The sequence below is a fragment of the Mauremys reevesii genome, linkage group 8, assembly GCF_016161935.1.
Source record: "Mauremys reevesii isolate NIE-2019 linkage group 8, ASM1616193v1, whole genome shotgun sequence".
NCBI lineage: Eukaryota > Metazoa > Chordata > Testudines > Geoemydidae > Mauremys > Mauremys reevesii.
In genome coordinates this window covers 98,035,361-98,054,534 of record NC_052630.1, presented here as the reverse complement: position 1 = coordinate 98,054,534, position 19,174 = coordinate 98,035,361, and the positions used below count along the sequence as shown (strand labels likewise).

At 41.3% G+C, this 19,174-nt stretch overlaps 1 protein-coding gene and 1 long non-coding RNA gene across 4 annotated transcripts in view; one reads left to right on the top strand and one right to left on the bottom strand.

Moving 5' to 3' along the window:
* Positions 1-19,174, bottom strand: part of SLC1A7 (solute carrier family 1 member 7) — an 80,481-nt gene that overhangs the window by 19,750 nt on the left and 41,557 nt on the right. For all 3 annotated transcript variants that reach the window (XM_039483740.1, XM_039483741.1, XM_039483742.1), the window contains exons 4-6: positions 10,429-10,471; positions 7,920-8,139; positions 1,056-1,155 (exon numbers count right to left, since the gene is read on the bottom strand). In XM_039483740.1, coding sequence (XP_039339674.1) covers positions 1,056-1,155; positions 7,920-8,139; positions 10,429-10,471 — 363 coding nt within the window. The remainder of the gene's footprint in view (positions 1-1,055; positions 1,156-7,919; positions 8,140-10,428; positions 10,472-19,174) is intronic.
* LOC120369927 overlaps positions 1-19,174 on the top strand; it is a 73,712-nt gene that overhangs the window by 30,902 nt on the left and 23,636 nt on the right. The window lies entirely within an intron of this gene.

The window sequence follows — 19,174 nt, the reverse complement described above, 5'->3', positions numbered from 1 at the left end:
ATTCTTAAATTAGCAACATTGATGTAAAGAGGGAATGTCAACTATATTTTAAAAGTCCCCCCCCCACCCATCCCTAGGTCTGTCTGAGCTGTGCTTGGCATGGGACCTGGGATTGGGAATGAAGGTGGGCCATACTTCTTCTATTGGTAAGGATTTATGTTCTCTCTTACACTAGGTAGCTTGTAACCCCACAGCTGTGGCTCTGAAGCATGCACTGATCATTTAAAGCCAAGTGAACTTCCAGTCACTCTGACCCTTGGTCAAAAAGGTTACCAGACAGGGAGCAATGCAGCTGGGATTGTAGTGGGGTGACTTTTTACCAGTATAGCTATTTCGCTGTCAGACTACATCCACACTGCTATTGTGTTGATATAACTACACCGGTAGGGGATTTGCGCTGCTCCAGAATGGGGAACAGCAATTTTGCAATAACTGAGGCTATTTCAATAGGAGACAGACATGAGTATGGATGTGTGCCTGGCTCTGCTAAAAATAGATGAATTCTACTGGGCTAACTTTTGTTAGACCAGGTCTAAGCCACCTTTCCATTCTCCTGATCTGGGGTCAAACTTGCCCTCAATCTAATTTACAGACATTCTAAGTTATGTTGGCTAGAGGAGTCCCTTAGGGCCTACTCTGCTGGTTGGGGATTGCCAGAGGGCGGTGCACTGTGATTCTGTCCCTTCATGCCCCTGCCCACACCACTGGCCATGCCATCTACATCTGGAGCAGGTGGCATAGACCTAAATATGTTGCTTTATGGCACCCGGGAATTCCCCTTTGTTAGGGGAATCCCTGGCATCTGTGTTGAGGCAGTTCTCTGTCCTCTTTATGCCACTGGAGTGGTGCACAAGGAACAGAGCCAGGGACCAGCATCTGGCCTGGAATGTTTGTATAACTTCCTTCAGATGCTAGCGCCATACAAAGTTGAGGTTGTTGTCCCTCATGAATTTGCCTGGAAACAAGATTACATCATCTCAGAGCATTTTTTTTCTCTTGAAATATACTTCAACTTTTTAAAAGTGATATTTTTGCTTGATAAAACAGCTACTTACCACACAGCAACTGCCACTATTTTCATGACAGATTCATTTAAACACTGGCAAAAACTGACCAAGGGAACTCCACTGTTACCCATTCTGCCCAACATTATACCTGCAATCAAACACGTTATTGTTTTAATTCTCATTTACTCTTAAAAATCCCCAACACACTCCTTCTCTACTGCAACTCAAAGTGAACTAAGTGTGGGGTGGCTAGCTGGGTTAGGTAATTGGTAGTGGGATAATCCAGAGAGACAGAGAGAGTATTTTAGGGTAGGATTGATAACAGGAGCCTTGGTTTTTTTGGCTCACCAGTTTAAATCTAGCCCCGACTGGCAGTGACCAAAAGCCATTATCTGACGTCCGTGAAATTAATTTGGTCTCAGTCCAGTTTCTAGTGGATAAGCATCTATAAGATAAAAGCCACCCTCACAACTGGTCCTTTTTGCTACCAGGGTGTAGCAGCCTTAGCAGAATCAAGCAAATGCACATGAATACAAGGAAGGGCCAAACTACTGCACAAGACTAATCAGCAAAGAAAACAAACACATTCATAGCAACCAACAGTCATAAAGGTAGGGGATCTAGTTCCAAGAATAGTTATGTAACTCTATACTTTCTGTATGGTGTTGTTTTAATAATGTATACCTAATAATAAACATGTCTATCATGTTCCTATTTAACTAATTTGCTCCAGTGACCCTCTGTGAAGATTGTAATGGATCATGTTAATCACTCAAGGAAGCATTTCAGAAACAAACTGCACCAAATCAATTAATGTTTGAAGAGGATTTTACAAGAAAATGAAGTTGTGAGGGGGGTGCATTCTAACACTTATTCTGGATAGACAGAATGTTTGCTTTGACTGAGGGCCCATGGTCTGTCACTTGGAGTGCACATCTGCATTTGTAGGCCAGGTCCCAGATTGTAATTGTTCCAAGACAATCCCCTCCTGATATGGAGGAGTGAGCCACTTAGATGTCAGACCCAACAATTTCACAATAACAGTGCATGCAGCATGTGGGTTTATATGCCTGTTAATATTCATCTAGCTGTAAATTTCGGACACAAAACCACATATTTTATTAACAATCTTGCTCATTTATGCTAACAGAATGTTAATTACAAAGTTCAGTTTTTAAAGCTAGACTGGCTTTATTAAGTCATGGCAGCTTTACAAGAGTCTTAGCTTTCTAACTTAGTAGAATGATGAAGAGGGGAGATGGATCACCTCTTATTTTACAGGAATAACTGTGGTTTGCTTACAAGAAAACTTTTTCATGTCTGAGTATGGCAAGTGTTGGCAACAGGAGACGTAGTAGGTAAGACTGGAGGCTGCTGAATGATGAGTATGAGACTCACTAGTCTCTTAAAGCAGTGGTTCTCAACCAGGGGGTATGTGTACCCCTGGAGTACACAGAGTTCTTCCAGGGGGTACATCAACTCATCTAGATATTTGCCTAGTTTTACAACAGGCTACATAAAAAGCACCAGCAAAGTCAGTACAAACAAATATTTCATGCCATGACTTGTTTATACTCCTCTATATACTATACATGGAAAAGCAAGTACAATATTTCTATTCCAATTGATTTATTTTATAATTATATGGTAAAAATGAGAAAGTCAGCAATTTTTCAGTACTAGTGTACTTTGGCACTTTTGTATTTTTATGTCTGATTTTGTAAGCAAGTCGTTTTTAAGTGAGGTGAAACTTGGGGTACTCAAGACAAATCAGACTCCTGAAAGGGGAACAGTAGCCTGGAAAGGTTGAGAGCCACTGTCTTAAAGGACCTCACTATTCAACCAAATACGCAAAGGGATGATTTCAAGAAATGTTCAACAGTAAAACCTCACCAGTTTACTGTACTGTCATTTGCACAAGCCTCTTTCTGCAGCCGTTAGGTAAGAAGCCCAAATGGTCATTTCCAAGCAAAGTTTTTACTCTCTGTGATTTATAAGATGATTTCCAATTCTTCAAAGTTTGTGCTAGACTCTCACCTCTTATCCGTCTCTCACACACCAACAGGGCCACACTCAACCAGCTGGGTGCCTAGAAGGCTGCCTAGGTGAGGCCCTGAATCAATGCATTTTAAAGTACCTTTTTCGTACCCCTTCTCTGGCCACCACTGCCCATTTTGGGGCAGAGTTGGCCAGGACCAGACACAACCTTGAAATTGAGAAGACTCCTTCATGTGGCTTTCTTCCTGAGCTAAGAGTGCTAAGCCACCCACCTCCTGCTTCCAGAAAAAGGAAAAGCAGGTTTCTGTTACTAAGACAGGATGGGCCTGATTCTCAGTTATGCTAAAGCCTCTTTATGCCACTCTGGCAGTGTAAGGGGGCCATAAAATTGGTGTCACTATAATTTATGCCCACGTTAGAGCACCTTTACTTTGCTAGAATGGCGTGAAGGGGCCTTGGTGTAAATGAGAATCAGGCCCAATGACTGAGCAGAACTGCTAGGAAGCACCCAGTGCCAAATGAATTACTTTGATGTATGTTACGATATTTCCGTACATAACATATTTGGAATGATGTTTTCCTTTTCCTCCAAGCCCCATCCACATACCCTCCATTTGATCCCTGCCCTTCACTTTTCCCTAGGACGGAAGGAAGGTGATGTAGAGCTCCTGCCAAAAGGTCAAGAAATACCCTGTTAAGTGGGTTGCCCTATGGAAGCAAAACACATAGGTGGTCTTAAATAGCAGAATCTTGTGTTTCCGCAGCCACCAATCTAACACGACCTAAAAATGAACCTTTAATGCACATATATAATTCTTCTCCTGTCCTTCCATCACAGTCATATGTTTTTCAAGTGATAGGCACATGATATGGCCTGGCCGGAAGCTCTGGAAAGATCTTTTATAATGCATGGTTCCTCCAGGCACTGGCAGACCAACAGATGTTCCATGGTTTGTGTTTCACTGCAGTCATGTGTCTGGGTCACTGGAATAACCCCACTGCCACATATTGACTGTTGACATGCCAGCTCTTGTTCAGAGGCAATTTAAACTTGTCAGGTCAACCAATCCTTCTCTGCACTTGCGTGGATGTGTTCAGCAACACTGACATACGTTTTAATGTCCTCGCTGAGTATTTTGAATTGTGTGTGCTACCTTTCCAGCCATATAGCTGTTAGTGAATTTTTAAGCAGTTCTGTTGCATCTAGAAAGGTGTTCCTGCAATTTCAGGTGGCTATCTGCCATGGTGTGATTGTGTAGGAGATGGCTGGTATTTTCCACCTGTTGTTGTCATTCCAGTTTGTTTGTGACTGCTCTCCTGATATCTGGTGGAGCAATTCCAATAAGCACATAATGGCTGTTCACGCTTGTTGGTTTAAGACATCCTGTGATGCAGCAGCAGCTGTCAATAAGCACAGGGTCCAGCTCCTTTGCATGAGCTGATTTTTCCCACACCTGACATGCATATTTGGCTATAGAATAGCTAAATGCAAGTGTGGTGGCCCTTAGTGTTGCTGGGCTGGTTCGCCCTTTTGAATTTGCAAACTTCCTGAGTGCGGTGTTCTGGGTGCTAACTTTGCCTTTTTTCTTCTCCATGTGCACCTTGAAGGAGAGAGTGAGGTCTAGTGTCACCCCAAGTTAGACAGGACTCCAGCAGTGGACAAGTGATGCCCCATTCCAGATGATGTTACATTGTTTATCGGCCTCATGATTCCAAAGTTAGAAGAGATGCTCTTGCATTTTGGCTGGGTTAGCATATAATTGGTTCTTGGGGTAACAGACTGAGAGCCCAGACGTTGCCAATGTTAGCGTAGTTTCAATTTGGGCAAGATCCTTGGCTTGGGCAGTGATGCATGAGTCGATAGAATAGATAAAACTTGTGCTGAGATGGATTGGTTGATCATTCGCGTAAATGCTGAAATGTATTGGTGAGTGTACACTCCCTTTTGGTAGGCCATTTTTGTGGTGCCGCCATTTTTTCTCCTTCCCACACAGTACACTGTAAAACATCGGTGCTCTGGTAGAGGTTGTATCAGTGGTATGAGGAGTGATCTTTCATCATGTTGTTTACTTTGGTGAGAAGCCTTCAGTGATTCACTGTGTCATATGCTGCTGATAGGTCGACAAACACTGTGCCTGTTACCATACTCTTTTCAAAGCCATCTTTGATGTACTGAGTGATATTCAGCACTTGGCCAGTGCATGACTTGCCTGGTGGAATCCAGCTTGCTCGTGCTTTTCAATGAATGGTGATAGGTGCTTTAGGATGAGACGCTCGTGCAGCTTGTCGAAATGACATAGTTGTGATATAGGCCTGAAGTTCTTCAGCTCCATTGCATCCTTCCCTGGCTTCAGGAGTGTCACAACATGTGCTCGTCTCCAGATTCTTAAGTATAAAATTACAACCATGAAATAAATGGGTATATACGGCTGAGTTCCCTCTGGTGCTGTAATTATGCCAGGAGAATTTGACATAACCACCAACCATCCTCTACATTGGTCCAATTGATCAACTGGCCTATGGCAAGATGTAAGTGGTGTATATCTAAAAACTGTTGACAGCTAACATGGTTATAGGTTAGCCCGGTGGCTGTGCACCCCTACTCAGAGACAAGGGCTCAGCTCCTGACCACTTGATTCCCGAGTCAGCAGAAGTTGGAAGCACTGCTGAAGTAGCATGCTCAGCTCTGGGGAGTAGAGGAATGGTTTGCATGGCTCAATGGCATATGCAACCCCTTTAATCTAATGAACACTAGAAGTGAAGAGACTCTGGTCTAGTAATTCTTGGCTGGACAGTTGGTGGCAGTGGCATGGTGCTTTGAGGGTTGAGTGTTAAATCATTGAAAATTAGGGGGTCTCAGGTTTCCAACTAGGATGCAGGTGGAACTACACATCTTGTGGAAACAAAAAGGGAGAGAAAATTGTGCTACTGACAGGCTGGAATCTTAACCCCTTTTGCTAATGCAAACCATGCATAAAATAAGTAAAATCAAAGGTGCTTTTGGAACCACATCTGCTGCACAGATTCCCTTCCAAGCCCAGTATCATAAACACAGATAAAGGGATTCTTTTTATCAGCATCTCTATGAGAAAATCATCAGGTTACCATTATCAGAAGGATGATGGGCATGTCTAAAGGAAGGATAAAATTCCCTTTCCTCTCACTCAAATTGTAGTCCAGTTAAAAAAACATTTCAATAAATAAATAAACCTACTGCAGTTAGATAACATAAAGAGTTCTATTGAGTTCTTTGGGCTGGTAAAATGGAACATTCTAAATGGATATGAGCTCTCAAAGTCCATTACGATAAGCCTCCTAGATAATACATAACTACTAACATTGAACTATGGTACAAATAAAACTGTACCAGGGGCCATTCAGTGAAAGCAAAAAATGCAAATTTAAAACTAATAAAAGGAAATATTTTTTCACACAATGCATAATTATCCTGTGGCACTCAATGCCTCAAGATATCATGGAGGCAAGCATTTAACAGGATTTTTAAAAATTGGCCATTTTTATTGATAACAAATACATCCAGATTTATTTTACTAATGTTAAAAATGGGAAGGCATATAAACCCTCATGTTTCAAGGCATAAGTCAACCTCTAACTAAAGGGAGTTAAGAAGAAACTTTCCCTGTGCACAATTATCCTGTTACTGCCTATTGAAAGGTTTCTTCACCTTCCTCTGAAGCCTCTGGTTCCAGCCATGGTTAGAGACAGGATAGTGCAGGGGTAGGCAACCTTTCAGAAGTGCTGTGCTGAGTCTTCATTTATTCACTCTGATTTAAGGTTTTGCGTGCCAGTCATACATTTTAATGTTTTTAGAAGGTCTCTTTCTATAAGTCTATAATATATAACTAAACAATTGTTGTATGTAAAGTAAATAAGGTTTTTAAAATGTTTAAGAAGCTTCATTTAAAATTAAATTAAAATGCAGAGCCCCTTGGACAGGTGGCCAGGACCCAGGTGTGTGAGTGCCGCTGAAGATCAGCTCGTGTGCTGCCTTCGGCACGCGTGCCATAGGTTGCCTACCCCTGGGATAGTGGATTAGAAATACCACTGCCCCCTTCTGGACAGAATCAGAACTGCTCAGCTTTGTGTCATCCCCTATACTGCTAATCTTCCTTTCTCTCAAGGAGTAGATGCATGTGCTTTTAAAATAGGTAGGGTCTGAGTTCTAGCCATGAAGTTCTGAACAGCCGTAGTATGCAGCACTGAGACAAATGTCAATTCGTTCTGGTAGGTGGTGGCACTCCAAGGCAACAGAAGGAGTCCCCTTGTTATCCTCCCTCTGTTCTTAGTTCAAGCACTAAATGCCTTGTCTGTCTGTCTGTCTTAATCAGGAGGGAGTGACTCATGCCGAGCACTACTAGTTCTCGTAGGTACAGACCTATCAGAGCTGGGGTAGGGTTCACTGTGGTACACTGCTTAACAGTACGTAGCTCTAACCACGGGGATACTTAGCCCGAAGTACAAATGTTAGAAGTTAAAACTATACAGTAGACATTTCTGTTGTTCCTCACTGCCCTCTATGTGCAAAAGGCACCTAAGTAAAGTTCAGTAGCTTACAAATGCAAGCACACAATAACCAAGCAAAGGCGTAGTGAAATTAAAAGGAAAGAGGGGCGGGTAAACGCAGCATGCATAGAAACAATCAGGACCATGAAAAGAAAATGTCATCAAGGATTATGAACAAGGTTCATCCCCAAAGGATTGGAGTACATTTCTAGGACATGCTTTTTCTGACTTGAAGTTTAGAGGAGGGTAGGTGGGCAATAATTATATCAGGAATACTAAACAAGAACTCTCCTCCCACTCCCGATTCCCCTAAATAAAAAACCCAACCCCCAAAACAACAATACACAGATCAATTCAAACATGACCTACTCCAACATGTTTAAAACATACCCATGGTGGCAGAGAATATCACAATCCCCAGAACGTTCATGCCATCGCTGGTGCCTGGCTCAGATTTGTAAATCACTTCTGGAGGGGGAGTGATATCCAGGGCAAAATTCTGGACATTGGATCCATTCTCATCCTGGACCCCATATATTATGAATCGACGAGTGGTGCTTTCAGAAGCTGCCTTGTTGGATTTGACGATAGGAATGCTCTTGGTGCGATACTGAAAGAACACAGAATATTATAGTGGGTCATCAAGGACTAAAGGGTTAATGAGTCCCCAGATTGCGTTAATGGGCTCCAAAGTGCCTTATGAAAGGAGAATGGCTATTAAAGAAGGAAGGGGCATGTGTAGAAGAAAGAGAAACAGCTTCCCGCCTCCCAAGCTACTGGAAAAACAGCTCTGATCCTTTTTTTCCTATAAAAATCTAACAAAATCAGGAACTCCCCCCAAGCAGAACTTTAAGCAGCAGACATACTGGACCCTGCTAGGGCTACATTTGGCATTCCTCTATATTCACTCTTCTCACCTGTAACTAGGAATAACTCCCTCAAATGCTAATCAGTGACTGTTCCTTTGTCCCACCAAAGGTAAGGATTCCATGCAATATGTCCCATTTGAAAGGGCATTAAACCCAACCATTCCTCTTACTTAACCTGCTCAAAGCTTTTAGACAAGGTGTCCTGCCCAAACTCCAGTTTGAGTAATTAGGTTCTGCCTAAATAAATTCCCACATTGCTTTAACTAGATTCAGCATCTTTCTTCACTTCCTTGTGTGTAATGTTGCTGTGTGTTCTTAAATACCTTTCACCTGCCAGATGACTGCATTTCAGTGGTGGGAAAAGTGATTCTATTGACAAATGATTTACTTATGTAAAGTTCTCTGCCCTTCCCTAAGGCCATTCAATGAGGGCCAGGATCAGCAACAACATTGTTCAGTTTCAGAAATCATTTTTGCAGCCCTCTCAGAGAGCTCCTAGAGAATGGCACAGGCCTTCTGATTGATATGTTTCTTGCTTAAGAACCCATGTTAAATTAGTATCTTAGCAAATGTCTGTTGTCTGGTAGCACAGAGCTGCCATCAGGGCACCTACACCACTCCCCTTCCTGGTCCCTGGTGTGTTCAAGAAAAGGGGGCGTAGCTGCGGGGTGGGGGTGGGGCTATGCTCTGATGATTCCTGATGAGGGCCTTGTCATCCCTTGGTTCTGGGAGGTGTAAAGGTGGCTTAGAGGTACCTGTGTACCCCACTTCCTGAGGTGCAGTGAGTTCTCCTCAGCCAGAACTTGGGGTCTGGGCCAACGTCTCTAATTAAGGAGCAAATAAGGAATTATCTTGTGTACTCTCACTCTCTCCCCCTGCCTTCCATATTCTTACATCCAGTGTATTGGGCAGAGCTCAAATCATTTTCACAGGGGACTAAGGATAATCAAAAATCCATGTTCCACAGAATTAGGAAATTGGGGTGAAATCAAGCAAAATTGGGGGAAAGGGCTAAAACAATTTAAATTTAAAACTCACCAAAATGACTAAATATCAGAACAGCAAGAGCAGGTCTGATTTATAGGGTGGTATGACACTACTTTCTGAATCAAAGACACAACTCAAGAACATAGGCACTTTTAAAAATGTTACCGTAAATCATGTAGGAGCCTAAATCATGGACTTCGCCTACTAAGTGATATAGACACTTTTGAGAATTTTACCCATATCAACCCTAACATCAACAGGACTGTGTCCTCCTAACATTTTTGTTACAAGTCCACTCACAAGCAAACACATGACATCATCAGCATTCCAGCTTTTTAGTACCATGGCAACACTGCATTTCCACCTGGTGCTGAACATATGATAGCAACACAGTATGTGCCTAGTCACTACGTGCCAAGGCACCTGTGACTGCTCCAGGGTCTATTATTGTGATTTACATACATTGATATTTCAGTCTAGGCCTGTCCATAAATCATAGGCAGTGCTTGTTGGATATTAGTTATTTAAGGCCTGAACCTCAGAAGTGCAGGGCTCTTGCAACAGTATTGAAGGTACAGCATCTCTCAGGATCAAGCACTATCTGATTTATATTGTGCCTATCAACATACTGTATGGAAGCAGTTAAAAAAAATTAAAAACATGAAGGAATCATTGCCAAATAACTGGAAACAAAACAAACCCATGCCTGACTCCCACTCCTATTCCCATTCACTGGCAAAATAGGTAACCATTCCAGCTACTTTCTCCTCTGACCTAAAAACAAGTGATTATTAAAATAACTGAATGATTCTGATTACACTCCTGTATAGCAAAGTGATTACTAATTATGGGCCTAACACAAAGCCACTGAAGTCAGTGGAAAAACTCTCATTGACTTCAAACGGATTCGCATCAGATGCCACTGTAGGTACTGAGCCTATATGAACCAATATACAGTATCAAATCTCAGTTTTTGCTTAAAATTTTTCACTGTATGCATTACCTGAAGATGGCTTCTCGGTAGCATCAATGCAGACACTCACCTGTTTGAATGTGGCCTCAACAAGGTTGGCTGGGAACATGTTCCTGGAAAGAAACAGATAAAAGAATTTTTGTCAAGGGGCTATTTAGTTACCCTTGTGGGTCCTCAGTGTCCACTGCCTTCCCCCTTGTGTAGTCACCTGTGCAAAGTGAGTGTCCAGAGGGTAGAAAAGACACTCTGATCTCATAGCATTTCCTACTTGCTCTGCATGGGTGTAAATGGTTACAAAAGGCATAACAGCGGAGAACCAAGTCCACCAAGTTTAAAGTAGAGGTTTAATGACACAATTCTGAACACCTGGTGTGGGATTCAGGAGATCTGGATTCAATTCTTGACTCTGCCACAGATTTCTTGCATTACCTGTGGCAACTCACTCAGACTCTTTCTGCTTCAGTTCCTCATCTGCTAGATGGGAATAATCATAGAATTATAAAAGGGACCTCGAGAGGTCACCAGTCCAGTCCCCTGCATTCATGGCAAGACTAAGTATTATCTAGACCATCCCTGACAGGTGTTTGTCCAACATGCTCTTAAAAATCCCCAATGATGGAGATTCCACAACCTCCTTAGGCAATTTATTCCAGTGCTTAACCACCCTGACAATTAGGAAGGTTTTTCTAATGTCCAACCTAAACTGTCCTCGCTGCAATTTAAGCCCATTGCTTTTCGTCCTGTCCTCAGAGGTTAAAGAGAACAATTTTTCTCCCTCCTCCTTGCAACAATCTTTTATGTATTTGAATTATCATGTCCCCTCTCAGTCTTCTCTTCTCTGGTCTAAACAAACCCAGTTTTTTCACTCTTCCCTCATAGGTCGTTTTCTAGACCTTTAATTATTTTTGTTGCTCTTCTCTGGACTTTCTGCAATTTTTCCCCATCTTTCCTGAAATGTGGCGCCCAGAACTGGACACAATACTCCAGTTGAGGCCTAATCAACATGGAGTAGAATGGAAGAATTACTTCTTGTGTCTTGCTTACAACACTCCTGCTAATCCATTCCAGAATGATGTTTACTTTTTTTTGCAACTGTGTTACACTGTTGACTCATATTTAATAATATAATAATAATAATTAATAATATTTTCTTTCTCCCACTCCTGTTATGTCTTTCTAGATTGTAAGATTTTCAGGACACCACCCAGCACAGTGGGGGCCCTCAATCTACTTCTGGGCTTTGAGGCACTACTATAATGCATATAATAATGATTAGTAATAGTTAATAATAATACTTTTTGCCACACTTTTGTTAATCCCATTATGATTATAAGTGGGACAAGCTCTGATGTCTGTTCCCTTTACCAAGAACAGACTGCTTTTCAAAAGGAGGATCTGATTCCTGATTAAAAGACTCTAGAACAGAGTGGCACAATTTCTTAAAAATAGTCACGATTTTAATGTTTATGAGGCTTTTCCAGGGACAGAAAACCAGTGTCTTTTGGAAAAATGCTAATCAGGAGTTTCACCCTCCACCACTGCTGAGAGAGTGCGAGCAAAACAGAGACCTCACACTTAGGGCCTTAGAATTAGATTCATAGATTTTTAAGGCTCGAAGGGACCATTATTATTATTGCTCTGACTTCCTAGGTAATGCGGGTCATAGAATCTTACTCACTAATTTCTGCATTGAGTCTATATCCTCTGTTTGAGCTAAACAGTATCTTTTAGAAAGACTTCCAGTTTTAAGGAAAGAGGGAAAGAATGCCCTCTCCAGGCGCCAGTGAGAATTCTGTTGCTGGGCAAAAGGACCACAAAACCAAGAACTTTCTATAATACTGGGGAACAAAAAAATTCCCAGGAATTTTAAAATGTGGCAAGATTATTTTTTAAATGGATTTCTTTTCATCCTGAAACTTATAAGCCTAAAGTGAGCAATACTCTAGCATAATCTTATGCATTCATGTTCAGTTTGTATGTGGCTATAATGCTCACTAAACAAAGGACTTCTCTGTTGCAAGTCCAACTCAGGCCCCAACTCAGGACAGCACTTAAGCGCATGTGTACTGTCCATCCTTACTCAGGAGAGTACTCATGCATGTGCATATTTACCTGCTGTCCTGAATAGGAGTGTTTTCCTGAATTGAGGCCCTGTGCAATAGAGCATGCCTGCTATTTGGTAGGGTTGCAATAAGAACATTCTGTGTCGCATTAGTGTAGGAAAAACAGCTTCCAGGCTTCAGACTCTCACTGTTTTACAGATGAGGGACACTTTAATTTCAGGTTGAGTGCTTTATATTGGTTTAACTTAAGTCAATTCCTTATTGGCTCAGTCACTGTGTATAACAGACAGTAGTCTATTGTAAGCAATGGCTGTGATTGTAAACACTGTGCTGTCTGTCTTCTGTGAGTGTTCACCTCCAGTGATAGTAACACAAAAGCCTGAATACTGAGATTTAGCATTTAGTTCTCTAGTCACATCTAACTCCCATAAATACTTGTGAGTCTCTGTGGTCAAATATCCAGTATGAGCCCAAAACTGTGCAGTATACAGACAACACCCAGCTGTACGTCACCTTTACATCAGTTTGTGACAGCACCTTATCCCAGCTCTCCAAGGGCCTGGCTGAGATCAGAAATTAGGGTTGAGATCAGAAATTACTTGAAGAATAGCTGCTGGAAGCTGGATCTGGGAAAGGCTGGTGTGGGGGTGGTGGGGAGAGGAAAGCACTTAAAAGAACTCACCACCACTATATAAATCCCTCCCCTCCCCCCAGTGAAGGATTCTGCCCTAAGATTAAGGACACCCTATCTTAATTAATGTTTTGCAATTTGAGATGATCTGATAAAAGGTGCTGTATAAGTGCAAAGTAGTCTCACTGTGATTAAATTATAACCTGTGTGATGGAAAATTAATCTGCAAGGAGAGATTCTCACTGAGGATTTTTATCCTTCTCTGAATATGAACCAAACATACAGGCTGTAGCTTTCAGACAGTAATGTGAATTGAATTGATAGTGCTTTCTGTCTCCTGCCTCAATACTGCAGCCCTAATTAACAGTATTAAGATCAAATTGAGACTGCTGGAGAAAGGAAATATCATGTTTAGTAGCTAGATTAAATGTTAGCCAAATTCATGGAGGATTAAAGCATTTTATTTTTTAATAATTCTTTATCCTGCAGGAATTACAACTGGTCTTCATAATACTGTAGTCTGGAATTCTTCCAATATTATATAATATATTGTCATCCGTTCTGACCATTCTTTGAGACCAGCCTTGCTAAAGCCACCCAAATGATCTAGTGCAAGGGAGTTGACCTGAATGTGTTTGCCAGAGCTTTGGCTTTTTTTTTTTAAGCTGCTTTACTTGGCTTGGGAAAATCCATTATTAGCCAAAAGTTCAGCTTTCTTAATTAAAAAAAATCAAAAGTACAGCTCACAAAAGGTACATCTCATGGACTAATAAGGAATAATGCTAAGGAGTATATCACCATGGCGTATGGTCAGGGAAGATGAATGGGAGTTTGTTGGCTGGATCAGATCTCCAGAAAAACTCCAGACAAACTCCTGCTTTAGAGACACATTTTATTGCTGTACATTGAGATTTCTCAAATGGGGGCAGGAAACTCTGCAAGTTTCTGCTTCTTAGGTCTCCTTGGAATCTTTTAATTGGGGAAGTAGGGTTTGAATTTGTTTTTACCATGGAACATCCAGAGGCTTCAATCTTCTACATCTGTGAGTGTCCCAAGAACTGCCTGTGATAGCTGCAGAGGGCATGAGCATCCCTTGCCACATGGCTTCCTAAGGGGCCATGAAGCCTGCCACTCCTGGCTGAACTGAAATTCCCCCTTAAGGAAAGTTTACTGCTGCAGAGGGTTTAGTATAGCTCCGAGCCCCAGCACTTTTATTTAACTCAACATATTACAAAATTTAAACTTATGAGATATCCCAACCTCTCAGTCTCTCAATGTGTGCTTTGCCTGTCTTTATGGTTCCAATACTGCAGTCTGATCCAAGGAGTCTTGCACCCCCAAGACTCATTGACTTCAGTGGTAACTCTGCACAGGCATAACAATCTGCCATGTGGATCTTAATGTAGGATTGGGGCATCGGACTGTAGCCTCCTCAAGGCAGGGACTGTGTCTTTCAATATTACAAGTAGAATCAAACACCTTGTCAGTGCTTACCAAATAACAATTAATCATTCTGAGCGACTCATTGCTGTCTCTGACCATAAATGTTGCCAAGTTTATTAAATAAATAGAACTAGATGCTTAAATTATTTCTTAAATTCCCAGCATAACTCTTGGCCTTCATGGCCCACAGGTGGGCATAAAAATAATAATACCAGACCCTTAAAGTGATGTGGGATTAAGGTGGGTTTTTTTGTTTGTTTGTTTTTATAAGTAACCTTATCTATAAACTCAGTGGTATGATTCTTGATGGAAATAATTTACATAATTTTTCTAGGTGTGTCATGTTTGGTACCATTGTATTTGTGGGAGAAAGGGCTTTTGAATGACACCCAATTCGATCCATTTCCAATGACACTATATTATCAAAATTTCCACCAATGGAGGACGTGCAGGTGGCAGCAGATGAGGGCAGCAAGTGCCCCCTGCTATCCCACAGAGGGGGACACCAATGAAATTCTGTAGATTTTTACAAATCAAACTGGCCAATCTGATTGAGGATATGCCTACACTTGAGCTGGAGGTGTAATTTCCAGTTACTTGTTTGGAATAGCATCCCTGGTAGATCTCCCGGGTGGGACAGTATTCAGGGTGGCTAGCCTGTCCCGTTGTTTGTGCTGCCACTGCTACATTTCTTGTTTTAGTGTTCCAAATGAACCAAAGATAGCACGCATATGGCTACCCAAGTTGGAAACTACACCTCGAGCTTGGTGGTAGATGTACCCTGTTTCCAATTGCCTGCTTCTAATTCCTATTAAATTAACAGTATTAATGAACATCTGGGGATAAAGCCTGCACTAACTTACCCTCCCAGTTGCCCATCAGTGTAGGTCAATCAGAATTGACCCTCAGTGTATTGAGTTGTTTTATTTGGTGTTTTTGAGCCAGATTACATCACAATGGCATGATGTCTATTTAGACTTGAACAGGAATAAAAATGCATGCAAATCCTGCATTTGCAATCAGCTAATGGATAGGGCACATGCAGAAATTTGAAGACATACTCATCCTTACATGCAAAACTGGGAGGCAGCCTATTAAGATGTCTAGGACTCTAAATAATTTAAAGTTGTGTTTTTTTAAGATTATGGGACAAATCTTGTTCACACTGATGTATGGCAAAGATCCCATGATTTCAATGGCAACATGATTTAATCTCGTAAGTGAAAGAACGTGATAATGACAACAGGATGAGGCATGAATACTAACTGGTGATTTAAACACTGGGCTTGATGTTGATATTTTGCGTTTGAGTGTTCAGCCCCAAATTTATTGCAATTTTTTTTATGCAGCTTGTCTAGTGAATATATGGTCCTAATAATTAAATGATTGGGCTCTGTATACCGGCTGTTGGACAGATGTATTGGTAGGCGTGTATTGTACACAATTATTGATCACAGAAATGTTATAGTGGAGAGAGGGCTGCCCACGGCATGCAGGGTACTGCTTAACTGGTTCAGCTTTACATTGGCTTTGAATGTGTGCACAGCCAGACAAACACACACCTGTCTGGAATGATGCACTGAGAGGAACAAGTAAAACACCCAACAGTGGATTACACATACTTATTTCTTTAAAGAAAACAATGATCTTTGTCTTTTTAAAAAAGCACTTAGAACATTCTGAAAGGTACTGTCTCAAAACCATACACTTCAAAACTCAAGAAAAGATCGCTCACAATAGTGCACCAGGCCAAACTTTAAGGGCCTGATTTATAAAGGTGACCTGCAAAAGGGGGAAAACGTTGCCATTTATTACTCCTTTTGTGATGCATAAAGGTAGCCTCATAAATTCTAAATCCTCCTGCTTACCCACACCCTAATTTTTTCTTGTAGATGTTTGGTACTTTAGATCAGGAATTTCAAGTCTTGACCTACCTATTTTTGCTGGAGGGTTGGGAGTTAGAATGAGAGCTCAAATGTCAGCCAATTATGATGATGTCAATGTTATTTTTGATATTTTATGTAGTTATATGGCCTCTGTGACTGTAGTATTTAAGTGCCTCACAGTCTTTAATGTATAGATCCTCACAAAACCCCTGAGAGGATGGGTGAACAGAGAATTGAACTTGGGTTTCACAAGCACCAGGCTATCACCCTATTCTCTGAGCCATCCTTCATCTCAGTTTTCCCAGTCCTCAACTGAAGGAGGTGGGATTATTACAGGGCTTTTATCTCAACCATTTGCCAGAAGTTTGAGTTAATAAGGCTTTTATAAAGACAAACAAAAACACAGAGCTTTAAACAGTTTGACTAACTGTCTCCCATCTCTTGAGAAAACTGCAGCCCTGGTTTCAGACATTTGTAATGTCACTTCCTCTCTAGTACTCCACTCCTCCAGCAAGAAAAGGCAAGTCAAGACCTGAGATTTCAAATCTTAAAAAGGGAGCAGGGAACAAAAAGTTTAGACAAAATTAATTAGTTAAAAAAACAAAAGCTCTTTGGAAGTCTTCTTTAGCATCATACAGCAACAAAGAGGACAATACTTTTCTTTTTTGCCATGGCAGCTCACCTTTAAATAGGCTTTTAGCCGACTTCCAATTTTGCAAGTACAAATAAGTATACCTGTAATTCATTTACATATGCCAACTACCTGCAATTAGCAAAGGTAACATTTAAACCACCTGATTTGTACACAGAAGTAATTACTGAAAATCTGGCTCATTTTTGAGTTATCTAAGTGGAAAGACACTCAAAATCTGAAATTTTAAAAAGTGGATATTTCCCCCCTCTTCTCTTGCGTAACACAAAAATGGCTGATAATTTTCTATTCATATTTCCTGGGGGGCCTAGCAAATTTCATCCCAAAAAAGCATTTGTTGTAACTAATATTGAAAGGCCAAGCCAAAGAGCCTTGTTTATTATTCATTATTTGTATTGTGCTAGTGCTTAGGAGCCCCAGTCCTAGACCCAATTGTACTGGGCACTGTACAAACAGGGAACATTCCTTTCTCTTCCACAGACTTTCCATTTGACCTTTGGCAAGTCACTTTGTCTCTCTCTGCCATATTTCTCTACCTGTAAAATAGGGCTAATAGTACTTCCCTACCTCACATGAGTGTTGTGAGAATACATCCATTAAAGACGGAGCTGCTCAGATACAATTGTAATGGGGCCATAGAAGTCCCTTAGCTAGACCGTATACAAAGACAGTCCCTGCCCCAAAGAGCTTACAGTCTAAATATGAAAGAAAGAAAACACTCCCAGATGCCTTTCAGAGTTTGCATTAGAAACATTAAAGACAATAGGGTGTTAATATGTACACATGTCTGAAACTTGAAATAAAATTACATCGAAAGAGACTGAGACCAGGTCTACAGCAGGAGTGCTTTGCCAGCATAGCTATACCGGGGTACTATATCGACAAAGCATTCTTAGAGTGGAAACAGCTTACATTGGTAAAACCGTGCTTTTGCCTTGATAGCTTATTCTAGCCTCCCGAATAAAATAAGCTGCACCAGTAAAAGCACAGGTTTTGCTAGTGTAACAATGTCTATATTAGGAGCTTTTGCTGTCACTGCTACGTCTGAACAAATTACACCTTATTACACCCCGACCGACAAAAGTCTGTAGCGCAGACCTGACCTAAAATACCAGCCTTGCTAAGCATCTCCAGTATAGTTACAGACTTGCATTTGTCTCATGAATCACATGTTTTAGTTGGCCCCCAGCAACTGTACATTGGAAAAGAAAGAGGGTGAGCTGTATCAGGGAGAGATCCTGCACTAGCATGAGGATGGACTAGATTGCCCCGGGGGTCTTTTCTTGATGGCTACAGACAGCAATTTTGAGGTAGGATCTAGGTTAGGTTTAAGTGAGGGTTAAGAAAGCAGCAATAGGGTTCAGGTACCAACATCTTGTGAAGTATCAGAGGGGTAGCCGTGTTAGTCTGGATCTGTAAAAGCAGCAAAGAATCCCATGGCACCTTATAGACTAACAGACATTTTGCCGTATGAGCTCATGCTGCAAAATGTCTGTTAGTCTATAAGGTGCCACAGGATTCTTTGCTGCTTTAACATCTTGTGAGTTATCTTAAAATCCCATGAGAACAACAGTTCTTGTGAGACTTCTGCCACTTTGTGCTACATCCAACTCAGAAAACAGGCATCTTCCATTTTTGGATCTGTAAGAAAAAACATAGCTACTATTTCAGATCCAGGGATTTTTTCCCATCCCTTCCCTGTCTTTTAAAATGGAAGGAGCAGTAGAGCTCAGGATCTCCTGTTCAAGTCTGGTTGGTCTGTATCTCTTCTATTACTTTTACTCTTTCTTTGAACGTTTCCAGATTCCTGTAGCATAGGAAATTCCAAGAAATGGCTATATTGCCTCAGTACATGTTCCACATCATTTCTTCAGTCTTAATTACAAAAACTGCCTGGGCTCTACACCTCTCTCCCAACTTCACTGTGTGTGCCACCATTCATACAATTCAAACAGGGAGACAAAATATCAGAAAATCACTACAGCCATTGAACCTTTTTACCTGTCACATTCTTCTTACGTAGGAGTTACACAGCATGCTCTTTTAAAGCATATAAATCCTGGTATATTTAGACCTGGCCATCAGAAAGCTTTATGCCTTGTAACTGATGCTAAGGGACCTTGACAGCTTCTAACTCTCTT